At 38.3% G+C, this 24868-nt stretch overlaps 1 protein-coding gene across 1 annotated transcript in view; it reads left to right on the forward strand.

Moving 5' to 3' along the window:
* TMTC2 (transmembrane O-mannosyltransferase targeting cadherins 2) overlaps positions 1-22392 on the forward strand; it is a 393432-nt gene extending 371040 nt beyond the window's left edge. The window contains exon 12 of the mRNA XM_061125343.1: positions 19731-22392. Coding sequence (XP_060981326.1) covers positions 19731-19910 — 180 coding nt within the window. The 3' untranslated portion in view covers positions 19911-22392. The remainder of the gene's footprint in view (positions 1-19730) is intronic.
* Positions 22393-24868: the final 2476 nt, after the last annotated feature.

The raw sequence follows: 24868 nt of genomic DNA on the forward strand, positions 1-24868 counted from the left end.
TATACATTTGCCAAATGTTTGTATACCTACTTTATTATTCCTCATAATATCTAATGAGGAAAACAAAGGTTATTTTATTAAGTTTATTTACTTTTTTTTAATTTAGGAAACTGATTTGGCAGTGTTGGATAATTTTTCCTAAGTCATATAGGTAGGAAATGCTAAAGTAAAAATTAAAATTTGGATCTTCCTACTATTAATCTAGAATTGTTCCCACTTGCCATTTTGGAGATATATATATATATGTGTGTGTGTGTGTGTGTATATATATATATATACACACACACATACATACACATGCATATACTATTTCAGTATATTTGTCTAAAACATTTCCTCCTTTTTGAGGAATAAGTTTATCAACACCTTTAAAATCTGAGGTCTTTTTGTTATTCAGCAGGAATAATCTGTCTGATCAAAATATAATTATGTAGATCAGATAGCTTGGAGAAACCCTCACTGTAATGCTTTTTAACTGAGATAATACATGTGATCATAATTCTGTATTTTGCTTATCTGGAACACTGTTTTTTCCCATTAACAAATACTAGCAAGAATGGCTACAGTTAAGATGATTTTTGCACTTCTAGCACCTAATAATCACTGCAGTAAGTGTTACAAAGCTTGTGGAACTTTCTTCCAGAAAATAAGTATGGTGCTACCAGCACATCCTTGATGCTTCTAATTGATTAAAAATTATTTTATTACTTTAATTGCTTTGCAATTCATGTTTTGTAATCTTAGTTTTCCTTATACTTTGGTGGATAGCTGGAAACAATATTAACCATGTTTTTAATCATTCTCCACTCAATAGAACTTCATAAATGAGAAAATGCTTATTAATCAAATAAAATAACAGGTATTTAGCATGATTGCTTGTGACATGAGTTTGCATTCAAAAATTAAAAACCTCAGTAGGAGTTTGGTGTGGTTAATCTTGGACACCAGTGTTTTGTTTTTAATTTTCTAAGCATTATATTTGTAATCCTGTTGTTTGTAAGCAGTGAACCAATTATAAAGATACAAATTTCATGTTTCTTCAAGTAGTTATTGATTTATTTTCACTCTTAGAATGCATGAAGGAAGAAATAAAGGCTAAATTAAGAATAACTTCATTGACCCCAGATACTTTTTATAGTGTTTCAGAAAAAGCATAGAAAATTCATGTTGGTGCAGATAGATTCTCTGTATCTCTCAATACCTCTGTGTCATTCTCTCCATCTTCCAGTCAGCCTTATGCCCTCAAGGCTGCAGGATATTGTCAATGCAGTCTCTCCAGATGTTTGTGACAAACATTGAGAATCACTGCCAGTGTTTACCATGATGAAACAATCACTATGTTACCATCACAGTAAGTTGGAAGAATAGAAAGGGAAATGGAAATAGTGTGGAAAGAATTGCGTTTGGATTCAGCAATACTGATCACTGGCTGTGTTACTTTGAACAACTTAATCCTTCAGGATCTGAGATCATGTAAGTGTATGTGCTTTGAAAAAACTTTAGCAAAAAAAAAAAAAGTGAGAAACCTGTAGTACAAATAATGGAAGACAGGCTTTCAGACCCATTAAGACACTAAGGGTTTAAAAAAAATCTACGGGCTTTGTATACAATGCCTATCAAACAAATAATTGCGCTGAGAATGAAAATGATTTGTCATGTTTAAGGTTAACAGTGTGCTAATGCTGTTTTCGCTAGGGAAACTGTGTGTAGAAAGCAAGTAACAAATTCCGATTTATAAGGATGGTGCAAATACTGCAGTTAACAGCAGTGCGTATGTAACTAGCTAACGTAGTGACGTTAGAGTGCAGATATTCCTGTAAGTGAGTTTGTACCCACATGAGGAAAAGCGTGATTTTGGATAGACAACCGTAAAAGTAGACACACAGATCCTTCATCCATCCTGGGAAAATCAATCCTGGCAGCATGAAAAGTATGCCACTTTTTACTCTTTCTGTAAGTGAAGAAAGGAACAAAATGTATTTGGCCACTAGTCTAATTTGCTGCTTAATGATACAGGGAGAGAATAGACAAGTAAATTCATTTCTTCTCCTTTTTATGGGGATGAAATTAGACTTTGTTTTGGCAAGAAGTATTATTCCCCTGCTTACAGCATGATATCAGACTGAAATATAAGAGAAGGGTTGTGTCAAAATGCAAATCAGTCAGTGTTCATTATAGGAAAAGGACCATATACTGCCAATAAATAAACTGTGGGTTGTATAGTGGTTCTCAATGGTAAGCTAAACAAAGTGGAGTACTGCCAAAAGTGGATAACATTCTAGGAGGATGTCAGCATGTTTCATTAGCTGTCTGTGTGCTTGTTTTTGTTTATATTGCTTATCTGTAGATTTGCCGCTTCTTCACTTCCCTTGAGTTTGAAAGCATTTTGAGAGCAAAATCCAGTTTCCTTTTAACTCCCCTCTGTTACTTTGAATGGTCTTCTGCACAAGATGCAGGCTCCATAATTGTTGTTAACTAACTCCTCTTTAATATGTCATCTTCAAGTTTCAGGGACTTTTATAATCACAAAGACATCAACTTTGGTTGGTAGAGAAGGACACAGAGGATAGGATAATGTTTTTCTTCTGAAATGCTGTTGTACTTTTAAGGGGGAGATGAGAACCACTCTTTTGAAGGCAAGGGGCAAACTCCAGCTTCAAACTGGAGTTGAAGATTCTAAGTGGTGAGTCCCCTGGAGAAGCAGGATTCTCCTCAGCATGGAGTCCACTGGCAGCCCTGCCTTCCTACTAATGAGCCTTTGTGCTATTTACCAAGCAGAGCCTGCAATGGAGTCAAGACCCTCCAGGTGAAATATGATGGTTTGAGGTTAGTAGCTTTCTCTGGCTGTTTGCAGTGACAGGCACAAATCCTCCCTAGAGAATATTATTTTCAGCTACTGAAGTACATGGAAAATTAAGGCTAATAATATGAACTACAAGGAAGCTAGAACAATTTGATAATAAAATTAAGAAATGTGTTCATCAGTCATTAGAAACATCTTAGGACATGATTTTGGTGCCATGCTTATTTTTTGATAAAAGTTCCAGAGGCTACTTTAGAACTTCAAGTTAGGTGTTAGCAAGTAGTAATTATCTTGGGGGGGGGGGGGGGGGAATTACTAAAAGGTTATCCTCACACCCCTCCTCGCTAGTATTTGTTAATGAAATTGTTGTGTTATTTTTTCCCGTGGTACCATCAGAACTAATCTAAGTCATGCTTTCTATCCCTGTCCACAGAAATCACCCCAGAAGACCTAGTTCTCATAAGTCATACCCCTTCCCCAGAATCTAATCCCCTTAAGATTCTGTATTTCTCTCCTCTGCCTGCATTGCCCATCAATCACTGCCCAACTCTTGAAATGTTTTATTAACTGTGTTCTGTCAAGACAGCCCTCTTAACCAGTTGCTCTTCTCTGCCTCCATGACCTCATTTCACACAGCCTACCTGCCTGCCATCTCTAGCTCCGGCACCAGCTTCCCAAATGCTTCAGTCACAAGTAGGATCTCCAGTCCATGGAGATTGTGAGTGTTTCAGTGTTCTTGATCATCGTACCTCACTTTACTCTTTATTGAGATTGCCTTTCAAGGTCAGTCATGATCACTTGCTTGCATGCAGCCTCGGGTCCTGTGCTTCTTTTTGTCCCATCATGTCTTTGGGACGCAGTCAACACCTGGTTGAATCCATCTCTGCTGGTTCGTTGTCTGCATGTTGAAGCAAAACGTAGCTGAAGAAGATAACATACTTCAAGCTCAGTATCACCACTTCAAGGCAAACCTACTACAATTTTCTAGTCTCTCTAACGTTTTTCTGGATGATTGTTCACACTTAACTGTCTCATCTAAAATATTCATAGCCCTTCTTCCATCACGCACTCAACTGATGGCCTTGCTTCCTCTTTCACTGAGAACGTAGGTGTAATTAGAGGGAACGTCCACAGTATCCCATCAGCAAATTTAACCATCTATTAGCATCTGTGCCTTTAATGCTACCTTTCCTCCTATTGTTATGGATAAACTGTCTGTACTTCTAGCTAGAACCAAACCCTTCATTTCTTCGCTAAATGATTTTGTTCTTGACTAAGGATGTTACCCCTCCCTCTTTCTCTGTCTCTCCCCCCTCCCTCTTGTTTTTCTGTTTCTGCATTGCTGACTCTCATATTAACTATTTTTCTCTCTCTACCAGATTTTTCTCATCAGCATTTCAACATGATATTATGCCTCCAAAAATTCAGAAACAAAAAGACTCCCCAAGTGATTCCTAAATTTGTATTTCAGGCTAGTATCTCTTCTTTGGATTCCAGACTAATCTATTTAGTGCCCAATTATTATCTTCACTTGCAGGGGTCCCTTCAGGCAACTAGTCTAGAACTGAGCTCCTGATCTTCCCACACCTTCTCACATTGTCCTTCTCCCTGCAATAAATCATTTCATTCTCCTAGCTGCATAAGCCAACTTCCTCTGCAGCTATCCTTGTGAAAGATGTCAATATCACTGCTGACCTATAATACTACAGTTGACTCGTTTATTCATCTACTGCAACACAGCATTTGAAGCACAAGTCAGATCATGTCACTCCTTGAGAAGCTTACTCCTTCAACTGCTTCCAATTATTCACTCAGATAACATCTTCTCTTAAGACCTTTCTTAATCTCCCTATTTAATATTGACAAACTTTTGTTGTAGCAGACCAGACAGCAAATATTTTAGGCTTTGCAGTTATAATGTGTCTGTTGCAACTACTCAGCTCTTTGCATGCCCTTGTAGCATGCAAGCAGCCATAGACAATACATGATTGAATGTGGCTGTGTTCCAAAGACATTTTATTTATGGGCATTGAAATTTGAATTTTATGTAGTTTTCATGTATCTTGATGTATTCCTCTTTCTTTTGAGGGTTTTCAACCATTTAAAAATAGAAGCCATCAGGCTCCTCTGTCCATAGGGTTTTCCAGGCAAGATTACTGGAGTAGGTTGCCATTTCCTCCTCCAGGGGATCTTCCTGACCCAGGGATTGAACCTATGTCTCTGTGTCTCCTTCACCACAGGCAGATTCTTTACCTCTGAGCCACCAGGGATGCCCATATCACAGTACAATATGCTATATATTTTACTTATTTTTTTCATGTGTATCTTTCGAGTAGAATTTAAGCTCCATAAGGCCTGGGGTTTTGAACTGTTTTGTGTACTACTGAATCCCTAACATAGGTGCTCAATAATTAGATGAATGAAAATGTGAATAAATTTTATTAGAAAAGAAAGTAAAGAAATTTGGCTATAATGGATGAGATCACTGCTGAACGCAAGTGTATTTATTGAGTTGACCAAAAAGTTTATTCAGTTTTTTCTATAACATCTTACAAAAAACCCAGATGAACTTTTTGGCCAACCCAATATTTTAGAAATTCTAGTCTTAGAACTACAGAAGACATGTGTTAACCATTTACAGCCTACAAAATGTTCCTTTAGCGCCTTTCTTCTTGAAATTTTTATTATTTCATTGTTACAGATTTTTTTCATCCTCCATAAATCCCATTTATTTAGTAAGAAACACAATGCATTGATCTACCTGTTTTGGGGACAGTCTGGCTTCCTGTCCTACTGTGGCTTGTCAACTGAAAAAAATTACACAATCTCAAAGTTGAGAGTTATGTCTTATCTGGGGAACATTCTGAGGATTTCAAGCCCAAAACACAGCATCTCAGATAATGCTGAGAAACTATTCCCAAAGAGGCCAGGGCTGGTACCAGGATATATTTGAGCTTTTGCAACAAAAGACCAGCAGATAGTCTGAACATCAAAACATTACTGTTAATAATAAAACAAAACCAGATACTTCAAGGTAAGGAAGTTAGCACTTTTCTGTGCATAGGACTTCCCTGGTGGCTGAGATGGTAAAGCGTCTGCTGCCTACAATGCAGGAGACCCAGGTTCAATCCCTGGGTTGGAAAGATCCTCTGGAGAAGGAAATGGCAACCCACTCCAGTACTCTTGCCTGGAAAATCCCATGGACGGAGGAGTGTGGTAGGCTACAGTCCATGGGGTCACAAAGTGTCGGACACGACTGAGTGACTTCACTTTCACTTTCTTTTCATGCATAGGAAGGGACTTCCCTAGTGGCTCAATGGTAAAGAATCCACCTGCTAATACAGGAGAAGCGAGAGATGTGAATTTGATCCCTGGGTCAGGAAGGTCCCTTGGAGTGGGAAATGACAACCTACTCCAACATTCTTGTGTGGAGAATTCCATGGACAGAGGAGCCTGGTGGGCTATAGGCCATGGGGGTCACAAAGAGTTGGATGCAACTGAGCATGCTCACGTGATATATAGAAAGATTCACGAGTCAGGGTTGACTGAAATCATTTCTTTGATGTACACTTTAGCTAACTAGAACCAGTATCCTGTGTTTTCTCATCCTGAGTTGTCTCAGGGTGCATTGTCAGGGGTGGCTGAAGCAGCTGACTTTGTGATAGGCTTGGCAGTGGGCAGCTTCTTTGTCTGCATCCTGATTTTCCTTAGGGCTTACTGTGCGGGCAGCTGTGATGTGATGGCTTGATGACAGCAACATCGTTTATTTACTGATATGGCAGACAATATTTTAGTTCACAGGTTCTTCAAATTCTGGAGCTAAATGGACCTGCTGATTGACTTCATGCCTTCTTGCTTCTCTACTGGAGGCTGCCCTCTCATATGACCACTGTAAGTGGTCATGTTCATTTAGCGTCCAGGACTTCATTTTCTAAGAATATTGGCTTTATAATTAACTGCTCAATTTCTTCTTCTCTTGGATGAGCCAAAGAATTTCACAAAGTTCTTAAACTTCTTTGACAGAAGTAAATGAAAGTGTTAAATTATAAGCATTAGAGCATAGCTTAATTTCTGTGAGCTGTTTCAAGATACTGAAATTGGATTTAGTTATTATATGTAAGGGACATTAAGCATTTATGACACAAATGACCTGTAGTTTAATTAGATACTTAGTGAAGTATTCATAAGATACTTTGTTTTCAGAATAGTCAATATGTAATAGAAGTAAAAGGATCTTGCTTTTAGTTTCTTAGGTGAAAGATTTGAGATGTACCTCCCTTGTACTTCTAGAGAAGCTCTTTATGTTTTGCTTGTTCAGATACAAATCATGTAGAGGTGAAATGTAGCCAAGTTTTTTCTGTGGTCTGGTATCAAGTCACTATTTAAGGTTGTTGCATTGTCAATACAAAGTTATGTTTTTTGAGTAGGTGAAATGTATTACTTTGTGATTCTGTAAACATATTTGACATGCATCACATAATCATTATGGTTCTCTGACAGGGCATTGAAGATGAGTCTAAAAGAAATAAAAATTGGCATGTGAGAATTAATCATTGGAATAATTCATTTTGTTCTACCTTTTCAAGTCTTATTTTGGTTGTTATTTGCGAGTATGGGTGAGTGACTATTCAGTAAATATATTTGAAATTCACAGTTGCTTGGACTTTTAGTCTATGCAATTGCTTCACTGATTGCTTATTACTTGGCTGCTTGCTTATTTTATATTAATAGGGTAGACCAAAGAAGGAAGTTAAGAAAGTATATAGCATTTACAAAAATGTAGCTACTCAGAGAAGAGATAAGAATAGGTCAAGGCAATAGCAAATCTGTTTTATTTACAATTTTGAAAGTACTATGCAGAAAAATGTCATCAAGCCGGTCTTTAATGTCTTCCTCTAATATGCTGACTCTACAGACTTTACGTTAGAAGGAGTAGTCTGAATGTGACAACATTCAGATATGAACATTTCAGAAATGGAGGCCAAGTGTGCAATTGAATGTGAACATTTCAGAAATCTTGAGAGTTTCTGAATCATTTCAGAGATCTTGAGCGTGAATGTGAGACTATGTGAGTTGCAAAAGTTCTGCCATTTAGCCTCCCTTTATTTGCCATGAGTGTTGATACACAAAAGCCATGTTTATTTTTACATTTTCAGCAGGTGTGACATTTTGACAAGTGTAATGGCTTGGAGTACAGCGTGGCTTCACCTCGATCGGTGTGTCCTGGTGGAATATTTTCTGAAATGATGTATGCAGACCTTGCATCATTATTTTTCCAAGCATGTATCAACAAAGTCTTGGTCCTAGGAAAGTGCAAATAGAATGCCATGCAGCAGACAGTATGTTTACATTTTATTTTTAGTCCCTCGAAAGATTTATAGTTTCTGGAGGAATTACTTTGCTCCTGCTTGTTACATTTGATCTGATCATCCTAACTCAGGGTATTTGCAAAACTTCCCACTTGCTGTGTGCATGAAGTTTCCGGTGCATTCTCCCAGGGATGTGTGCTTCTTCCCATTCATTCTGTGGGTGGACAGTTCCTGCCTTCTGATGTCATGTAGAAACGTGAATGCTCTGAATGGCATTGTCACCTTTGCATTAGTCCTGCTTATTCACACCAGGATCCCCATCTGCTTTATAAGAGGGGAAAAAATGTGTTATCCATCTTTAGAGAGTGTATGCCTAACCCAAATTTCACATTCATTCACTGTTTTAAGGTCTCTGACATGCTCATTTCCATTAAAAAAAAAAATGGGTATTTTCTATTAGTCCCATACAGGAGCAAATTTATCATTTCCACAACATGCAAACTAGTGTTGCTCAGTTGCATCAGATCAAAGCTATTCATTGGCAAACATAGAAGTCAATTAGAAAAGTGATGCATATAGGTTAAAAGTAATCTCCTGAATTTGATTTTCATGGCATCTGTCAAGCCTTTATTCAGGTGTAACTTTGAGTCTGTCAAGGTGGTATGTCCATGCCTCTTGCTATATTGTATTTTTTTAATCAGATCAATCAACAAGCAAAAAAAAAAAAAAAAGCCCTCCTCCTCCCTCTGGGAAAAATAAGAATTAGCTCTCTGTTTCCATCTTCCATGGCAGCTGAGTTCTTAAGTATTATAAGTCCAAATCTCAGCTTCCAGCATATCTCTGAAAATACATTTTAATAACAACATGATTATTCCAGTGACATGTTTCAACTCCTTAGAATGAGCAGTCATTGTACTATTCACATTCATGCATCACACATACACATTTGGATGGCCTGTACAGCTTGAAATCCTTCTGGGTAATGTGACTGTGATTGAGAAAGCATGCACGTGTTCCTCCCTCCCCTTCATGCTAAAGAGAAACAAATAAAGTGTAGAGTGAATTATATCACTTAAATCATGTTTGGGCTAGAAACAGACAAGAAATTTGGTTCACAGAAAAGGAGAAGAAGATGCCATGGGCTTTTGTAGCAGCTCTCTAGATTAATACGAGAAGGCAGCTCTTGGTGTTCGAGATATATGATGTTTGCTTAGCGTGCAGATCTTTTTCTAAGCTTCTTCCCTTTGATGTTTCTAACCATCGACGAAGTGAAGTGAAGTCGCTCAGTCATATCCGACTCTTTGTGACCCTGTGGACTGTAGCCTACCAGGCTCCTCCGTCCCTGGGATTTTCCGGACAAGAGTACTGGAGTGGATTGCCATTTCCTTCTCCAGGGGATCTTCCCGACCCAGGGATCGAACCTGGGTCTCCCGCATTGTAGGCCGACACCTTACTGTCTGAGCTACCAGGGAATATGTTCATCTTATTTCCATTGTTCTAATCTACAGGAACTTTAAGCCATCATATATTTTCTCACACAGGTAGGACTTTTATTTGGTAGTTTCTTTGAAATGATGAGCTATGTGGGGCTTCCCCAGTAGCTCGGTGGTAAAGGGTCCTCCTGCAATGCAGGAGCCACAGGAGATGTGGGTTTAATTCTGGGACAGGAAAATCCCCTGGCAAAGGGCTTGGCAACCCACGCCAGGATGCTTGCCTGGAGAGTCCCATGGACAAAGAAACCTGGCAGGCTACAGTCCATAGAGTCACACAGAGTTCAACAGGACTGAAGCAACTCAGCATGTAGGTCCACATGATGAGCTACTTGCTTGCTGCAAATCAAGACAAACAGTGCGCTGATTGCATTTTATAAAAGCTGTGAGTGAGAGATAGGGGAGAAACAGGTTATTATGGGATTATATGAAATGTGTGTGAAACTTTTGAAAACTGTAAAGCGTTATAGAATTTAAAGAATCATTCAATTTAAAAGGTGAAAAAAAAAAAAAGGTAAAATTAAGGAAAAAAGCTGTGAGGGAGACCTAGGTAGCCTGGGATCAAGATCTTCCTGTGAAATTAAGGGCATCAGGAAAACCTGTCTTTGAAATAGAATCATCCTTGGTGAAGAATAATTTCTGAGGTCTTATCCGTAATTTAGTAGATGCACTTTAAAATCTGTTAGAAATCACCACTACCTTTGAAGTAACTGTTACAATCACTCTTTGTTATCCCCCAAACCACAACTGTTGGCATTTTGATTGCCGTAGAAATGAATAGCACCCCACATTGTGGCAATCACACCCATCATAAAAGTTAAATGAACAGTCTTGTAATACCCACTGCGATGGGACAGATGTAAGAGAGAAGGATTGAGCACGCAGGATAAAATATCTCACTGACAAATTGAAACTACTCCCTTAATACAGGTAGTGTCTTGCTTGTCACCTATATCTGTTTTGTTTTATTCAAAGCTGTTTCTAAAACACAAATACTGTGTTGAAACTGAGACTCAGAATAAATCATTTCTATTATCTGTCAGAATGTGCCTTGCCATTGCTAGTCTCCCTGTGTTGTTTTCCCTTGCTGGTTGTACACTTTGGTAAATCTTTTTGCAGAGATGCTTTATTCCAAATACAACTGTAGTCAAAATATAACTTGCAAAGAGCTATCATTGCAAGTTGGGAGCATTGCACCGGTTGTGGGGTTTTTGGTTCCTAAAGTTTTGTGAAAGATGATTTAGTTGTATTAATATTTCATTTTTAATAACAGTTTTCTTTCCACGTTGGTTTACTCTCAGAAGGTTTAAGATGGTGACTGTCTCTACTGACATCTGAATCTCCAGATTAATTGAAATGCATAACCCAGCTCTATTCAGACATCTCTCCATTGCTGTCTCTGCTCACTGCAGTTTGCTTTGAAAAGTAACAAACTGCTTTTGATGTGACGCATTCACTTCAAAGGTTTATATATCATTCTCATTTTGGAAGAATAAAGAACTTGAAGCAGCCTGATCATCTATCTTGTCTAAGAGCCTCACACCCATGAGGAGGGACTCTCCTTTCACCCCATGGCTCTGTCTTCATATCTCTGTTAGAATTCTTTGATTCTCCTTTGGCATAGAAGAATATGTAGTCAGGCCCTGGATTGTAAGTCCTTGAGAACAGTGAAACCTTCTTCTGTTCAGTCCCCTATAGTTCTCAAAACGGTGCATGGATATCAGTTTCATCTACCTCATAACATTTCAGGAGCATAAATGATATATAATAGAATGTACACCTCCTAATAGTTTGCGATAAATGCCAAGTGTGCAACTAAAGTTAGCTCAGGCCACATGCAGACTGAAAATATATATTGTTCTTTTCATCTGGCAGCAACCAGATGATACTCTGGCAGAGTATCTGGCAGCAACCTTGACATATAGTAAGTGCTTAATAAATGTTTGCTAAACTATGCTGAGATTAGACTAGAATTTACCTCTCTGAGGTCACCTCTTTTTGCTAAACCATACAGATTTTCTTCTTGCAGAAAGCGTTCATCGAGAGCTTCTTTCACATGCCAGAGTTTGGCAGTAGCATATAAAAATGATTAAAGTAAATTCACTATCTTACCCTCCAGCATAGAAGATAGACACAATAAATAGATAGTGTTGCAGTTAATGTATGTAGGCAGTACTATGGAGACATAGAGGGGTAACCTATGAATATGGTCATTTTTGAAAGGATCAGAAGTTTGTCAGCGTGGAAGAAGAGCTTTGTCAGAAGAGGAGTTTGATGAGAAATGGATGGTCCAAATAGCACCTGGCAGAAAGAGAAATTTCACGTGGCTCATGCAGAATGTAGATGGAGGGCTTCTGTGGGGCGCCAAGTTATAAAGGGTTTCTTAGCACTGATATGAAGGGTGGATTCTTTTCTGTCAGCTTTAGAGGTGGATCCTCTAAAGCCCCGTTGTATTTACAAAAGACCAGTGGTCCCGTCAAAGGTATTGGAATAAGGAGGAAGCTGAAGGTGGGGAGATTAGGGGGCTGATAGCATTCAGGAATGGTATAAGATGTTGACCCAGGTAGGGCCAGTAGAAATGGAGGGTGGCAAGGAGAGGAAGAATGTGAAACATGTTCATCTTAAATTTCCTTGTTGGCCCTGAGAAAAGGAACTAAGAAGAAGCCAGAAAGCAAGGAGTCTGAACAGACAGAGAAGCAGGCCATAAAGTCTGCGGTGAGTGCTGGGAGCACCAGCCAGGCCCTGCCGTCCTTCCCCACACACGGGGGTCCAGGGTCTCCTCGGTCACTGGGGCACACTTTGGTGGCTGCCCCTTGCCACCCAGATTTCCGTCGTCATCCTCTCGCCATATTGAAAGTGCACCTATATCAAGGATTTTCTGTTCTCTGTATGACAGATTCTCCACCTTAGAAACAGTGGTTATCTGATTGTCAGTCTTGAGAAAGGGACTCTGACCAAGAAAACACCAAGCACAATGGTCTTATTTACCAACTGTTTTGAGGTGGTGGGAGCTCTGAGTAATTCCCTTTCAGGTATCACCATGTAGTTGACAATCTTTACAGAACTTATTCTGTCCAAATATTAAAGAACAGGTGGATCACTGAAGAGGAAATGTAAAAAGCTAATCAACTTCTGAAAATATTATTAACCTCTCTAGTAATCAGGGAAAAAGTTAAGCACATAATAAGATACTGTTTTACAACTCTAAATTTGCAAAATTTAAAAACTAGATAGTACCAAGTATTATTAAGGATATGAAATAAAGGTCTTAATACTAAAGCATTTTGCTACATCCACACAGGAGAGTAATTTGGTGACATCTGTCAAAGTTGAAGATCCCCCATGTCCAGCAATTCCACTCTTAGAAACTCTCCCACAAGTTCGTGTAGAGATATTCACAAGAATATTGATGGCAGCCTCTTTTTTCAAGATGAGAGTTTCTTTAGATTGAAGTATAGCTGATGTACAGTGTTATATAAAGCCCTGCTATACAGCAAAGTGATTCAGTTATTCATATATATACACATTCTTTTTATAATTATGGTTAATTATCAAATATAATTCCCTGTGCTGTGTGGTAGGACCCTGTTGTTTATCCACTCTGTGTAATAGTTTGCATCTGCTAACCCAGATCCCCCAGTCCATGGCTCCCTTACCCCTCACGCTTCTTGGCAACCACAAGTCTGTACTTTATGTCTGTGGGTCTGTTTCTGTTTCATAGGCAGGTTCATTTGTGTCTTACGTTAAATTCCACATACAAGTGATCATATAACATTTGTCTTTCTCTTTCTTGCTTACTTCACTTAGTATGATCATCTCTAGTTGCAACCATGTTGCTGCAAATGACATTACTTCATTCTTCTTTTACGGCTGAGGAGCATTTCATTGTATGTATGTACCACATCTTTATTCCTTCATCTGTTGGGCATTTAGTTTGTCTCCATGTCTTGAGTATTGTGAATAGTGCTCTATGAACATAGGGAGGCATGTAGCTTTTTGAATTATAGTGGCAGCATCCTTTAAAAGAGTCTGTATGCCCATCCTTCAGAAAATGGGTAGTCATTCAGCAGAATTTATGTGAAAGAGCTAAACATCACATATATCAACAAAGATAAACAAAATGAAAAGCAGAAATTTCAAGTTCCAAGTGAGTGCTTGGCAGGTTGACATCCTATGATGGATAATGACAGATGTATAAAATTAAAACTTACATACAAGGTCATACATTTGCTACGGACACACAAAAAAATAAAATTGTGAAACATACACTGGAACAATAAATACCAACTTCAGGATAGTGGTTTTATTCAGAGGAAGAGGAGAGTTCAGTGAAAGATATTTGGGGGCTTCAATTGTCTTTATAAAGTTTTATTTGTTAAGCAAGTAACACAGTTTTTATAGTATTCTCTGAAATTTTGTATGCCCTAAAATATTCATAATAAAGAAAAAACTCCACATACGGCTTTACCTTTGTGTTCGTTCATTTAATCTTTTCAACTACCCATTAATTTATTCTTCTTTTCTGTCAAAATAATTGAATTTAAACAATCTGTAAAAATGATTATGGCTTAAATCAAGTTGGGAAAAAGGAAACTAGTATGATTAAAAGAGAGTGTAAGGGAGATTTGAGGATGAAGCTGCCAAAAGACAACTAGATGAATGTATATGTGTGCATGTGGAAGAATGCAGTGAATGAAGGGTATTTAGCCTTCTGGCTTGGCATTAGACCATTAGGCATGCCAATGGGACCAAGAAGGATTGGTGTTGGAACTGAGGAGAATAAGATGTCTACTTGTGTCTCAGTCCATGTTACACTTTTTCTTCCACAAGCCTGATAATCTTAAAGACTTTAATTCCATAATTATTTATTAAATATTTGCCATGTACAAGGCACAGTAAATATAAAGAGATCCTTTAATGTATGCAAAAATAATTTTTTCATGAATATGTTTCTTAAAAGTTTATACCATTAATTTTTAAGCATCGTGGTACAGTTACTGCTCCAGTAAATTAAATTGGGTAAGCAATTTCGGCTGAAGCCAGTTCAACAGCAGTAGGCAACCTTCATTAAGTTATCATGTACAACTACTTGAAAAAAAGTAATAATCCGTTTAAAACTTCAGACTGTGCAAACTCATTTAAGTTTGCAAATTCAGAAGGGAAGTTAAAGGTGGTTATCTTGAAAACATTCCCAAAATGTGTAATGTATTAACTGAGTGATACCTAGGTAAGGCTAACTTGAGACAGTCTTTCTTAAAATTTATTTCATTCTTATAACAGTAAACATACAACTATATGGATAATTTCAGCAACACTTGGAGTGAAAACAGATATATAAAACTAGACTGTTACCTCTGGCTTCATCTTTTTCATAGCTTCTCTTGCTTATTGATTTATTTTCATAAAAAGGAAGTGGTCTCAGGGCCTACTAGAGGACAGAGAGGCCAGTTACTGTGTGGGTTTTCAGCTCTAGAACATTTCAACCAAGTTCTTCTTTTCCTTTTTTTCTAGGAAAAGAGTGTCCTCTGTTCAAAATTCTATATTTTAATCCTGTTCCCAGTGGAAAGATGAATTCCCAGTCCTAAATCCCCTTGTGGTCTTACTATGCCTTCTCCGTAGATAACTTGCCAAGAGCATGTAATAGGCAAGGCAAGGGAGATGACTTTGTTTTCCAACCCGGTGTGATCAGGATACCCTGTGAGTACAGCTGGGTTCCTTGGGAGCCTCAAGAGCATTAGATTAGAATCAGACTTTCATAATCTTGCCTTTGCTCTACCCCACCCCAGTATACATCTATTATTTTAATTTTTCTTATTTCCTCCAGTGCTAAAGAAGTAAACCAAAGACCATAGTAAAGTAACAATAAAAGCATAATTCCCTAGAGACTTGGAAAAGACGTCATTTGTTGCCTCAGTATGGCTTCTAGTCAACCGCTTTGATGTAAAGCATCTGTCCTCTTCAAGGAAACAAGAAAGATCTGGTTCTCCTTTCTAGTCTGTGAAGTAGGAGCCGGTGTCATTTGCCGTGAAGAGTACAAGCCCAATATTCCTGAGCTGCAAGCTGCCTGACTGCCGTGGTTAACATCCTGAACATTTCATCGGCTGTCTTTAATAAAGGAGGATGTGTGTGAGGGAAGACATCAGCAGTTGTGGTTGGGTTTCTGTTCCCCAGCCCATGAGTCACGGCTGGTGGAGAGCAGTGACACCACTGTGTAATCAGACAGCCAAGTCACCTGGACTTCTCGCCTTTCAGTTACACAGTGAGGTAGTCTTCAAAGGCATTTAGAAAACTTACATGCTCTTCTTTGGTTATGAAAATTCTTCTCATTCCCTCCCCTTCTGCCTAACAATATTTAGTCATTTATGGCTTCTGTTAATAAAGTCTCTTTGGAATATTTAATCCCTAAAATAATGACATGGCCAAGAGAAGACTCCTACTTTATGAAAAGATAGAGATATGATCTGACATGCTTTGTTCTACACGAACTTCATCCTTTTATAGGAAACTTCATCTCAGAAGACCTAAAAGGACATAATCTAGAATCTGGAAATAATCTCTAGAACCGCACTTCTCCAATTTTAATAAGCATACAAAGCATCAGGGAGATCTTGTTGAAATTTAGATTCTGATTCAATATGTGGCACCTGAAATCCTGAGTTTCTGTCAAGCTCCCAGGTAAGGCCGGTGCTTTTTGTAGCAAGGCTAGAAGACCTGAAAGCATTCAGTCCAGTGGACATCCACTAAGCTACCCTAGTCAGTGCTGTGGAAGGGATATATAACAGGCTTAAAAGGTAAAGCCCTTGTCTTTGAAGAGAGAAAACAACCGTGTAAGAAAAAAGTCATCTGTATGTACTTTTATTCATAACTTTTTAACAAAAACATGAAACTGTTTATCAATATAATGGTTGACTATTAAAGTAGTTACCTAAGGCAGTGATACTCACGTCACATGTGAGCAGACCGGTGTGTAAATTTCAGCAGTTTCTGTTTACTCAAGTAAGAAGCTGTAGTGATGCTTTAAGCATTATATATGTCCGTAGAATTTTAAAATTTTTTGAAAACTTTTTTAAACTCTATTAAAATAGACATATTTAAACCTAAATGCCTCATCTGAACGTAGAAATATATAACTGCTTAACAATATTCAATGATATTCTTAAGTATGCACATTTTTAGTTTATTTGGATTTTTATTCTTTAGAGAACACAATGAGTATATGTGGGCTTTCAAGAGATTGATTATCCCACATGAACTTCATAATGTCAATTTTTTATTACTTTTGCTTAATGAGTATTAGCATGGATAATGCAAAATTACAACTATTTCAAAACATCATTATAAATTAACATTCCAAACTTGTTTTGATAACAGATTTAACTTCCTAGTTGTGTTTTCTTAGAAAATATTAACTTTTTTTCATCACCTGATAGCAGAAAGTTTACTTCGAAGTAGTCTTAAGAGAAGGACCCCAGGCCACAGTTTGGTAGCAATAATAGAGCCTATTTATGTGACCTAGTATTTAGTGCTTCACCAGCTGTGTTCCCAGCTTGTTTTTCCAGCTTTAACCTAAGAAAGGCTTCAAACCTAGTATAGGCAGAGCCAGTTCACAGATCCTCAGCATTTGGACTCAGTGGTCATTTGGGCGCATTGACAGATTCTGCTTTGTGTGTTTGAGATGCTGAGTAGACAGAAAAGAGGAATTGACACTTTTACATGATCATATAATATCAACAAGCCTATGAAGCAGGTTCTGTTATCCCATTTCCAGAAGAAACTGGTCTCCATGCTCACTCAACTTCAGGGGCAGAATTGGCGTTGGAACCTAGGCAGTGTGACTCTGTAACCTTTGAGTGTTTTTAATAATCCCCTTGAGTTGCAATTATAGTTAGGTACAGACTCTGATAATAAAGTGGTTCAAGAAATAACCACCACCCCATAGAGCCATCTGGTTTCTCTCAGCCCCATCACTGCGCCTTTTCTATTTCTGGTCAGTAAGGAACGACCTCCAACTGTGGTTCTCCCTCCCCATTTCCTTTCTTCCCACTCTGGATGGGAGGGAGTCTGAACATTTTATCTACTTTGCATATCCAGTAAGTCAGCCTGTGAACATGCTTCACCATCAATTTAGTAGCTGTTTATTGACAGTTGTGCTAAGCTATGGGAATGAACATAATTCAGAAATGTGTTGCAGCATCAAGAAACTCAGTGTAATAATGTGTGGTGTGTTAAAAAGTTCTTTTAGAAAGACAGAGTAGGTGGTGTTATTTTAGGTTCCCTATGTGGAGCTCTTCACTGCACATGTAATTTAGAGCTATGTTTATTTGGCTTGGTGTTTAAAATTAGAAGTTGACCATCTGTATTTTTCTTGATAAGTGTGGAGTCATCCTGACCAAAAGGTTTTTGAAGGTCAGGAATAGTTTATATTTGCAACATTATTTTTGAAAAGGAAAAAGGATACAGAAAAGTTGGAAAACAGTGCCCAGAAGTTGACTTAAGAGAACTTTGGTGTACATCCAGAGACATGTTAGGCAGCCATTGAAGTAAAAATTATAAAGTATGTGTAACAACATAAAAATCATAAACATGCATGTGTTAGACCTCAAGCAAAATGAGACAAGAAAAGGTGAACTTGACATTTGTAGTGTGTTTATTATGTGCATGTACTATGCTACATTTATTTTCTCACTTTATCTTTCTAACAACATGCAAAAAACTGATGTTATTTCAGTATTTCATAAATGGAAGAATTGGAGCACAGATATGTTATAGGGGACCTCACCAAGGTCACAGCTGGTGGTTAAGCAAGAATTCAAATCCAGATCTCTTCAAATCCAAATCTGATCATCTTTTCCCAGTTGATTTACTCTGAGCTATTCAACCATACCCCATCCCCCAGCATAGTTTTTGATTTAGAAATAATTGTATTTACAGTAAAGAGTAGAGTCATATGAATTCAGCTGAAAAAAATGCTTGCATTGTAAAAACACTAAATTGTAAAAATAATTGTGATTATTTTAGGCTGCATCATAGAGTTGCCAGGACAATTAATAGTTGACACCAGCTGTAAAATGGAAAGATAATCTTAGCATAAACAATTTTAGTTTTATCTGATGTTTGAAGTATGCATTTGTGTAACTGCCAAGATATTAACTGTACTTTGTTAGCTAGAAAGTTCCAGGGACAAGACAAGAACAGAAGAGCACTTACTCATAGAAGGCAAGCGAAGTGATTTTTTTTCCCTTTGGGAGGGCCTTGTTGTTTATTGTTAACTAATGTTTGAGAATTTGGGTATGGGAGCCTTTGTATTAAACAGTACTACTACTGTACATGCTAAGTCACTTCAGCCATGTCCAATTCTTTGCGACCCTATGGACTGTAGCCCGCCAGACTCCTCTGTCCATGGTGATTCTCCAGGCAAGAATACTGGAGTGGGCTGCCATGTCCTCCTCCAGGAGATCTTCCCAACCCAGGGATCGAACCCATGTCTCTTAGGTCTCCTGCATTGGCAGGTGAGTTCTTTACCACTAGGCAACCTGGAAAGCCATGCTACATACTATGTTGCTATATTTATTATAAACATTGACCATTGTAAGTTAAAATGTTAAAATGTTATCTCATTAAACTACTTGAGTTAAATTTAGAAAGGGTTTTAGTGGTTACATTTGAATTTTTTTCAGGGTTTTCACCCTAAAAACATCAGTAAAGACACATATTTGTCACCTTTTCCCACTTAGTTCTTTTTTTTCCTTGGCATTGAGTTGAAAAGAAGTTCAGTTCTTTCCATCTAAAATTGTGTCCCTTTTAACTTTTTTTCTCCTGAAAGGACAGTCTGACTAGGTTACTAGGTCTTCATATGTAACCTCTACTTTCTCATTAAAGGAACAACTCTTTCCCTAACTGCCTGCTCTCCTTAAAGCTCAACATGCACAGCAGCTGTTTGAAAGCTTTTTTTTTTTTTTTTCTCCTTTCTGGTATCCTTATCTATTGGTATAAATTGCTAAATTGCTTCCATAAAATGCCTCCAGACATAAGGGAATCATTTGCATAAGGGGATGAAGATTTTTGTCTTCCATGAAGGAAAACTTACCACGGTCTGTTAATCGTTTTCCTTCCTCTCTCTGCTTCCAGTATCCGGCTGCTCTGATGAACTTGGGAGCCATCCTGCACCTCAACGGCCGGCTTCAGAAGGCTGAGGCCAACTACCTGCGGGCGCTACAGCTCAAGCCGGATGACATCATCACACAGTCCAATCTCCGAAAACTCTGGAACATCATGGAAAAGCAAGGCTTAAAGACTTCCAAGACCTGACACAGGAAGGCTGCCCCGCGCCCTCCTCCCTACGTGAACCCGGACTCATGAAGGAGCAGAGCTTCCCAGCAGTGCCACGACAAGAGCTAGTTCGGACTTGGAGACCAGGGGCAGAGGTCCCTGAGGCCACCGCCACTTCTGGGAGTATCCACTTTGCTATGGACGCAGCCTTCAACACCAAAAATGGGGAATGTTGGAAACTTCCTGAAGGATATAATCGTTACCCATAAAACTGTAAACCCAAGCACTTAACAGGATCTTTTGGCATTCTAAAAGGGGGAAGGGGTGTAAGTTTCAAATGTGGTTCTTTTATGAAAGCTAATTTAGAAATTATACTGTTCCTTAAACACTGTGAGAGAAAGTCAAGAGTGTCTTTTCAATCGTGGTAAACCATTAAGGTCAAGTGTTCATGGGCGGTGATTCAAGTGTGGTGTGAATTCTGGTGAGCTGGCCATTTGTCTTAACGTTGCTGCCTTCCCTCTTTGGGCCAGCCTACTTATCAGTTTCCAGAACTTAGAAAACTTTTCTTTTTCTCATACTGTGTCAGGGTCTGTCAGAGTCTGTATTTGTTTCCTGACTGGTGCACATAACATTTTATGATTTAGATGTCACCATCACGTGGGCATCCTTTGCTTTTCATGTTCTGTAATGGATGTGCAGGAGAAAGCAAACCACGTTTCTCACTGGTGTCCTCGGAGGGGAGGGGACAGGCCCATGTGTGCCAGGCAGGCATTTTTTACTTTGGCCTCACCAACTTTTCCCAAAACTGCCTAGGAGAATTCATTGTTTTAATTCCTAGGCTTTTGAAATTGCCTTGTAAAATGGCTATTCCTAGTTAATGCCCATGCTTATATAAGGAAGTAAATCAAAAGGAACTTTAAACAGTGTTCTAGTTCCAATACCCAACCAGCAGCTAGTCCAAAAGGGAAGATGCTTGTGCCTTCCAGATGTTGCTGGGTTAAAAATCAAGTCTGCGTGACAATGTTACTGACAATTTTATATTTGGAAAGAATTGGTGTGAAATGTTAATCACTTTCTAATAGGTACCCGAACAGCAGTGCTGATAAGTTTTTGAGAAATTATTTTTAATCATACTTGTTCTTCCCAAAAGACATAAAAAAAAAAAATGACTTATTTTAAGCTGCAGTAGACTGTAGCATTAGTCCACGTGTTTCTAGGTTTCCTGCCAAGTGCTTTTCGCTGTTGAAAACTATTTTTCACTAGAAAATTTGGCATTTTATTTCATTGCCTATTAGTAACCACTTCAGTGATCATTTCACAAGTAAAAGACTATAAATGAAGTAGAGAGAAACATTTATTGAACATTTTTTGACTTGCAGTCAAACTTTGCTACTAAAAATTAACTTTGTAAAAACAGCAATCCACTTTCCACTTCTTCCTAGAGAAGGTAGCTATACAATACATATTTATTTATTTATTATTCTGCCATAGCAAAATAACAAAACTTGATTCATTAAGTCAGTTCTTTGCAACTTAAAGTTAGCTTTTTTTTCTTGTCTTTTCATACTCCACGTATATATGGTCAGCATCCCCATTTAAGGGAAGCTACATGTTCAAATAGATCATGTGTTTCTTCATATTTGGTATGTTTTGCTGTGTATCTGAATATGGTGGGGTAAAGAATTTAAAGTAGTGCTTCTATGGCATTAGTGTTTTGGTGAGAAAGATAATGTAGTGAGAGAGATTTGTTAATGGCATTAAAAGAAGGCCCTCCAAATATGTAACCTATGATTGGTAAGCATTTCATTGAAGGGCCAAAAGTTAAATTATAACTAAATCACTGTGTTTTCAGAATGATATTTAATGTTTAACAACAACAAACCCATGGTCAAACCAAAAGCCTGGGTTGAGGTATATTTTTCATCTTTTAGTGCATTGGCAATTGCAAAAAAAGAAAAGAAAAAAAGGAATTTAATATAAGGATATAGAGGTGAATTCAATGTCTAACATTTTTATTTATTTAAATAGTTATTGACGTATGATGGCTTCCTCGTCTTAACATTTTGTCTTTAAATTGTTATTGTTCTTCCTTTCACACACTTGGTTCTTGATAGTTTCACTGAATGCACAGTAGAGGCACTTCATGTTGACCCAGTTCCCAAGTAGCATAATAATTGGACCTGTGTCATAAAATGCATGGATCATTAATAACTAAATGTCCCTGACACCTTTCACTACAGGGCTGGACTTAGTAACTGACCGACTTGGGGGGAGGGTTGGGGGAGGTCTACAGAACATGGTCAAAAAAATGTCTCCGCTCAGGGATTTATGGTGGATTATTGCAGACAGTGCTAAAACTATAGAGCACAAGACAAGTTTACTAAATTAAAATTTTATTTTTTTGAGAAACTGTTATTTGTATAAATTATCAAGTTTTGTAGGCTTTCCTTTTGTAGAAATAATTGTTTTATGTGCCAGAGAATTTTGATTTTGTTTTCAACAATAAAGCATTGATAACAAATATGTTTATAAGCCTTTTTTAAAATCTTCTACAGGAGTAACACTTACGTTCTCTTGGATTTTAACAGACCTAGGAGAAATTTGGGAATTTCTGGAAACTTTTCGCAAACACCATTTTAGATACTAACTTCATAGATTCCTTTAGGTTTGTTTGCTTTTTAATAGCCTCAAGCAAGTTGTGTCACTAATTTGAAACTTTCTCATTTGATCCAGAATTTTCTTGCTAAAAAAAAGCTCTTCTCTGCACTCTTTGGAAGCCAACAATGAACCAACACAGTAACATCAGAGAGCAGTTGTAAGAAGTTGGAGGAATGTTTTAGAAAACGTGGGAGAAAACTTCACAGAAATTTCAAGTGAATAAGAAACTTCAAATTGCAGCAGTACTCCAAAGAGAAATATATCTCAAATTTCTATGGAATAACGATAACAAAAGGTCAATGTGTGGCCAAGTGTCAGAGAGAATGAAAGCCAATTTAGAGTCCTCTCTGATTGCATCCTGTAGGAAGACCATCCAAAATCACATAACAAGAGGGTTAAAGCCCTGGTACATGCACACCTTTCTCTACTACAAAGCTAAATATAGCAGAGTTAGTCTGATTGCATTGTCATTTCAGCTTGTTCACCCCTTGCAGCATGTGGCAATTCCAGTGCTGAAGCCAAGTTTTCTAGCAATATCCCTTCATTAAACTAACTTTAGTCTTAAATAGTAGGGAGCAAATTCTATGGTATTGAAAATAATATGTAGATTAAGTGAAAAATACATAGAAATGAAATGATTATAACTCTTTTAAAATATACATCTTTTATTTATTTATTTGGCTGCACTAGGCCTTAATCTTGGTACATAGGATCTTCAAGCTTCATTGCAGCATGTGGGATCTTCAGTCGCAGCATGAGGACTCTAGTTATATGTGAACACTTTAATAGCGGCATGTGGACTCTAGTTGTATATGTACTCTTTAGTTGTGGCATGTGGACCCTAGTTGTGGCATGCAAACTCTTAGTTGCAGCATGTGGGCTCTAGGTCCAGAGAAGGCAATGTCTCCCCACTCCAGTCCTCTTGCCTGGAAAATCCCATGGATGGAGGAGCCTGGTGGGCTGCAGTCCATGGGGTTGCGAAGAGTCAGACATGACTGAGCAACTTCACTTTCACTTTTCACTTTCATGCATTGGAGAAGGAAATGGCAACCCACTCCAGTGTTCTTTCCTGGAGAATCCCAGGGACGGTGGACCCTGGTGGGCTGCCGTCTGTGGGATCACACAGAGTCAGACATGACTGAAGTGACTTAGCAGCAGTAGCAGCAGCAGGGCTCTAGTTCCCTGACCAAGGATTGAACCCGGGCCCCCTGAATTGGGAGCATGGAGACTTAGCCACTGGACCACTAAGGAAGTCCTTTACAATTCTTAAATTATCCTTGGAAACCCAGTTTTTCACATGTAAGAGAATAACCAAGCCTTAGATGCCTTTTCTTTCTTAGTACCAGAAATGTGTACTCTGTGAAAACTGTGATCACTAGGGTGAAGACATCAAATAAAAAGTCACTTGATCCCCAAATCTCAACTTTTTAGAAAGTGATTTTCAAAAATATCAAGTTGATCATGAGCAAATAGTAAACATAATTTTCATTTATGGTCTCTTTTATGTTCTTCTTCTCGACACAATGTGCCAGCCTAGAAAAGCAATGTCAGAACAGAAGGACGAGCTTCACTGGTTTCAGAGTGTAGTTACTCAATCCAGGTTAAAACTGCTTTTATTTTAAAATAGAACCAATTGTGCAATGATTTCATATCCTAAGACCTCTTAATATCTGACATTTCTATAGCTGTTGCATAACTGCCACTAGTTTTTGAAACTTGGTTAAATCACTTAACTTGGGGGCCTTACACTCTTGGTCCATGGAAAAATTGTCTTCCATGAAACCGGTCCCCCGTACCAAAGGGGATGGGGACCATTCTTACAAACAATAGAAATCTGTTTCTTACAGTGCTAAAGCTGAAAGTCCGTTAATTAGAGTGCCAGCGCGGCTGGTGAGAGCCTTCTTGAAGGTTGCGGACTCCTCATGCCCCCTCCCATGGTGGAAGGGGTGAGTGAGATCTCTTAGCCTCTTTTCTAAAGGTGCTAGTTCCATTCCTGAGGGATCTATCCTCATGACCTGGTCACCTCCTAATACCATCACCTGTGGGCATTAGGTTTTCACCATGTGAATTTTGGAGGGATGTAAACATGGCATCTGGTCCCATCACTTCATGGGAAACAGATGGGGAGACAGTGGAAGCAGTGTCAGACTTTATTTTGGGGGGATCCAAAATCACGGCAGATGATGAATGCAGTCAAGAAATTAAAAGACGCTTACTCCTTGGAAGGAAAGTTATGACCAACCTAGATAGCATATTAAAAAGCAGAGACATTACTTTGCCAACAAAGGTCCATCTGGTCAAGGCTATGGTTTTTCCAGTGGTCACGTATGGATGTGAGA

This window comes from Dama dama, chromosome 3, assembly GCF_033118175.1.
Source record: "Dama dama isolate Ldn47 chromosome 3, ASM3311817v1, whole genome shotgun sequence".
Taxonomy (NCBI): domain Eukaryota; kingdom Metazoa; phylum Chordata; class Mammalia; order Artiodactyla; family Cervidae; genus Dama; species Dama dama.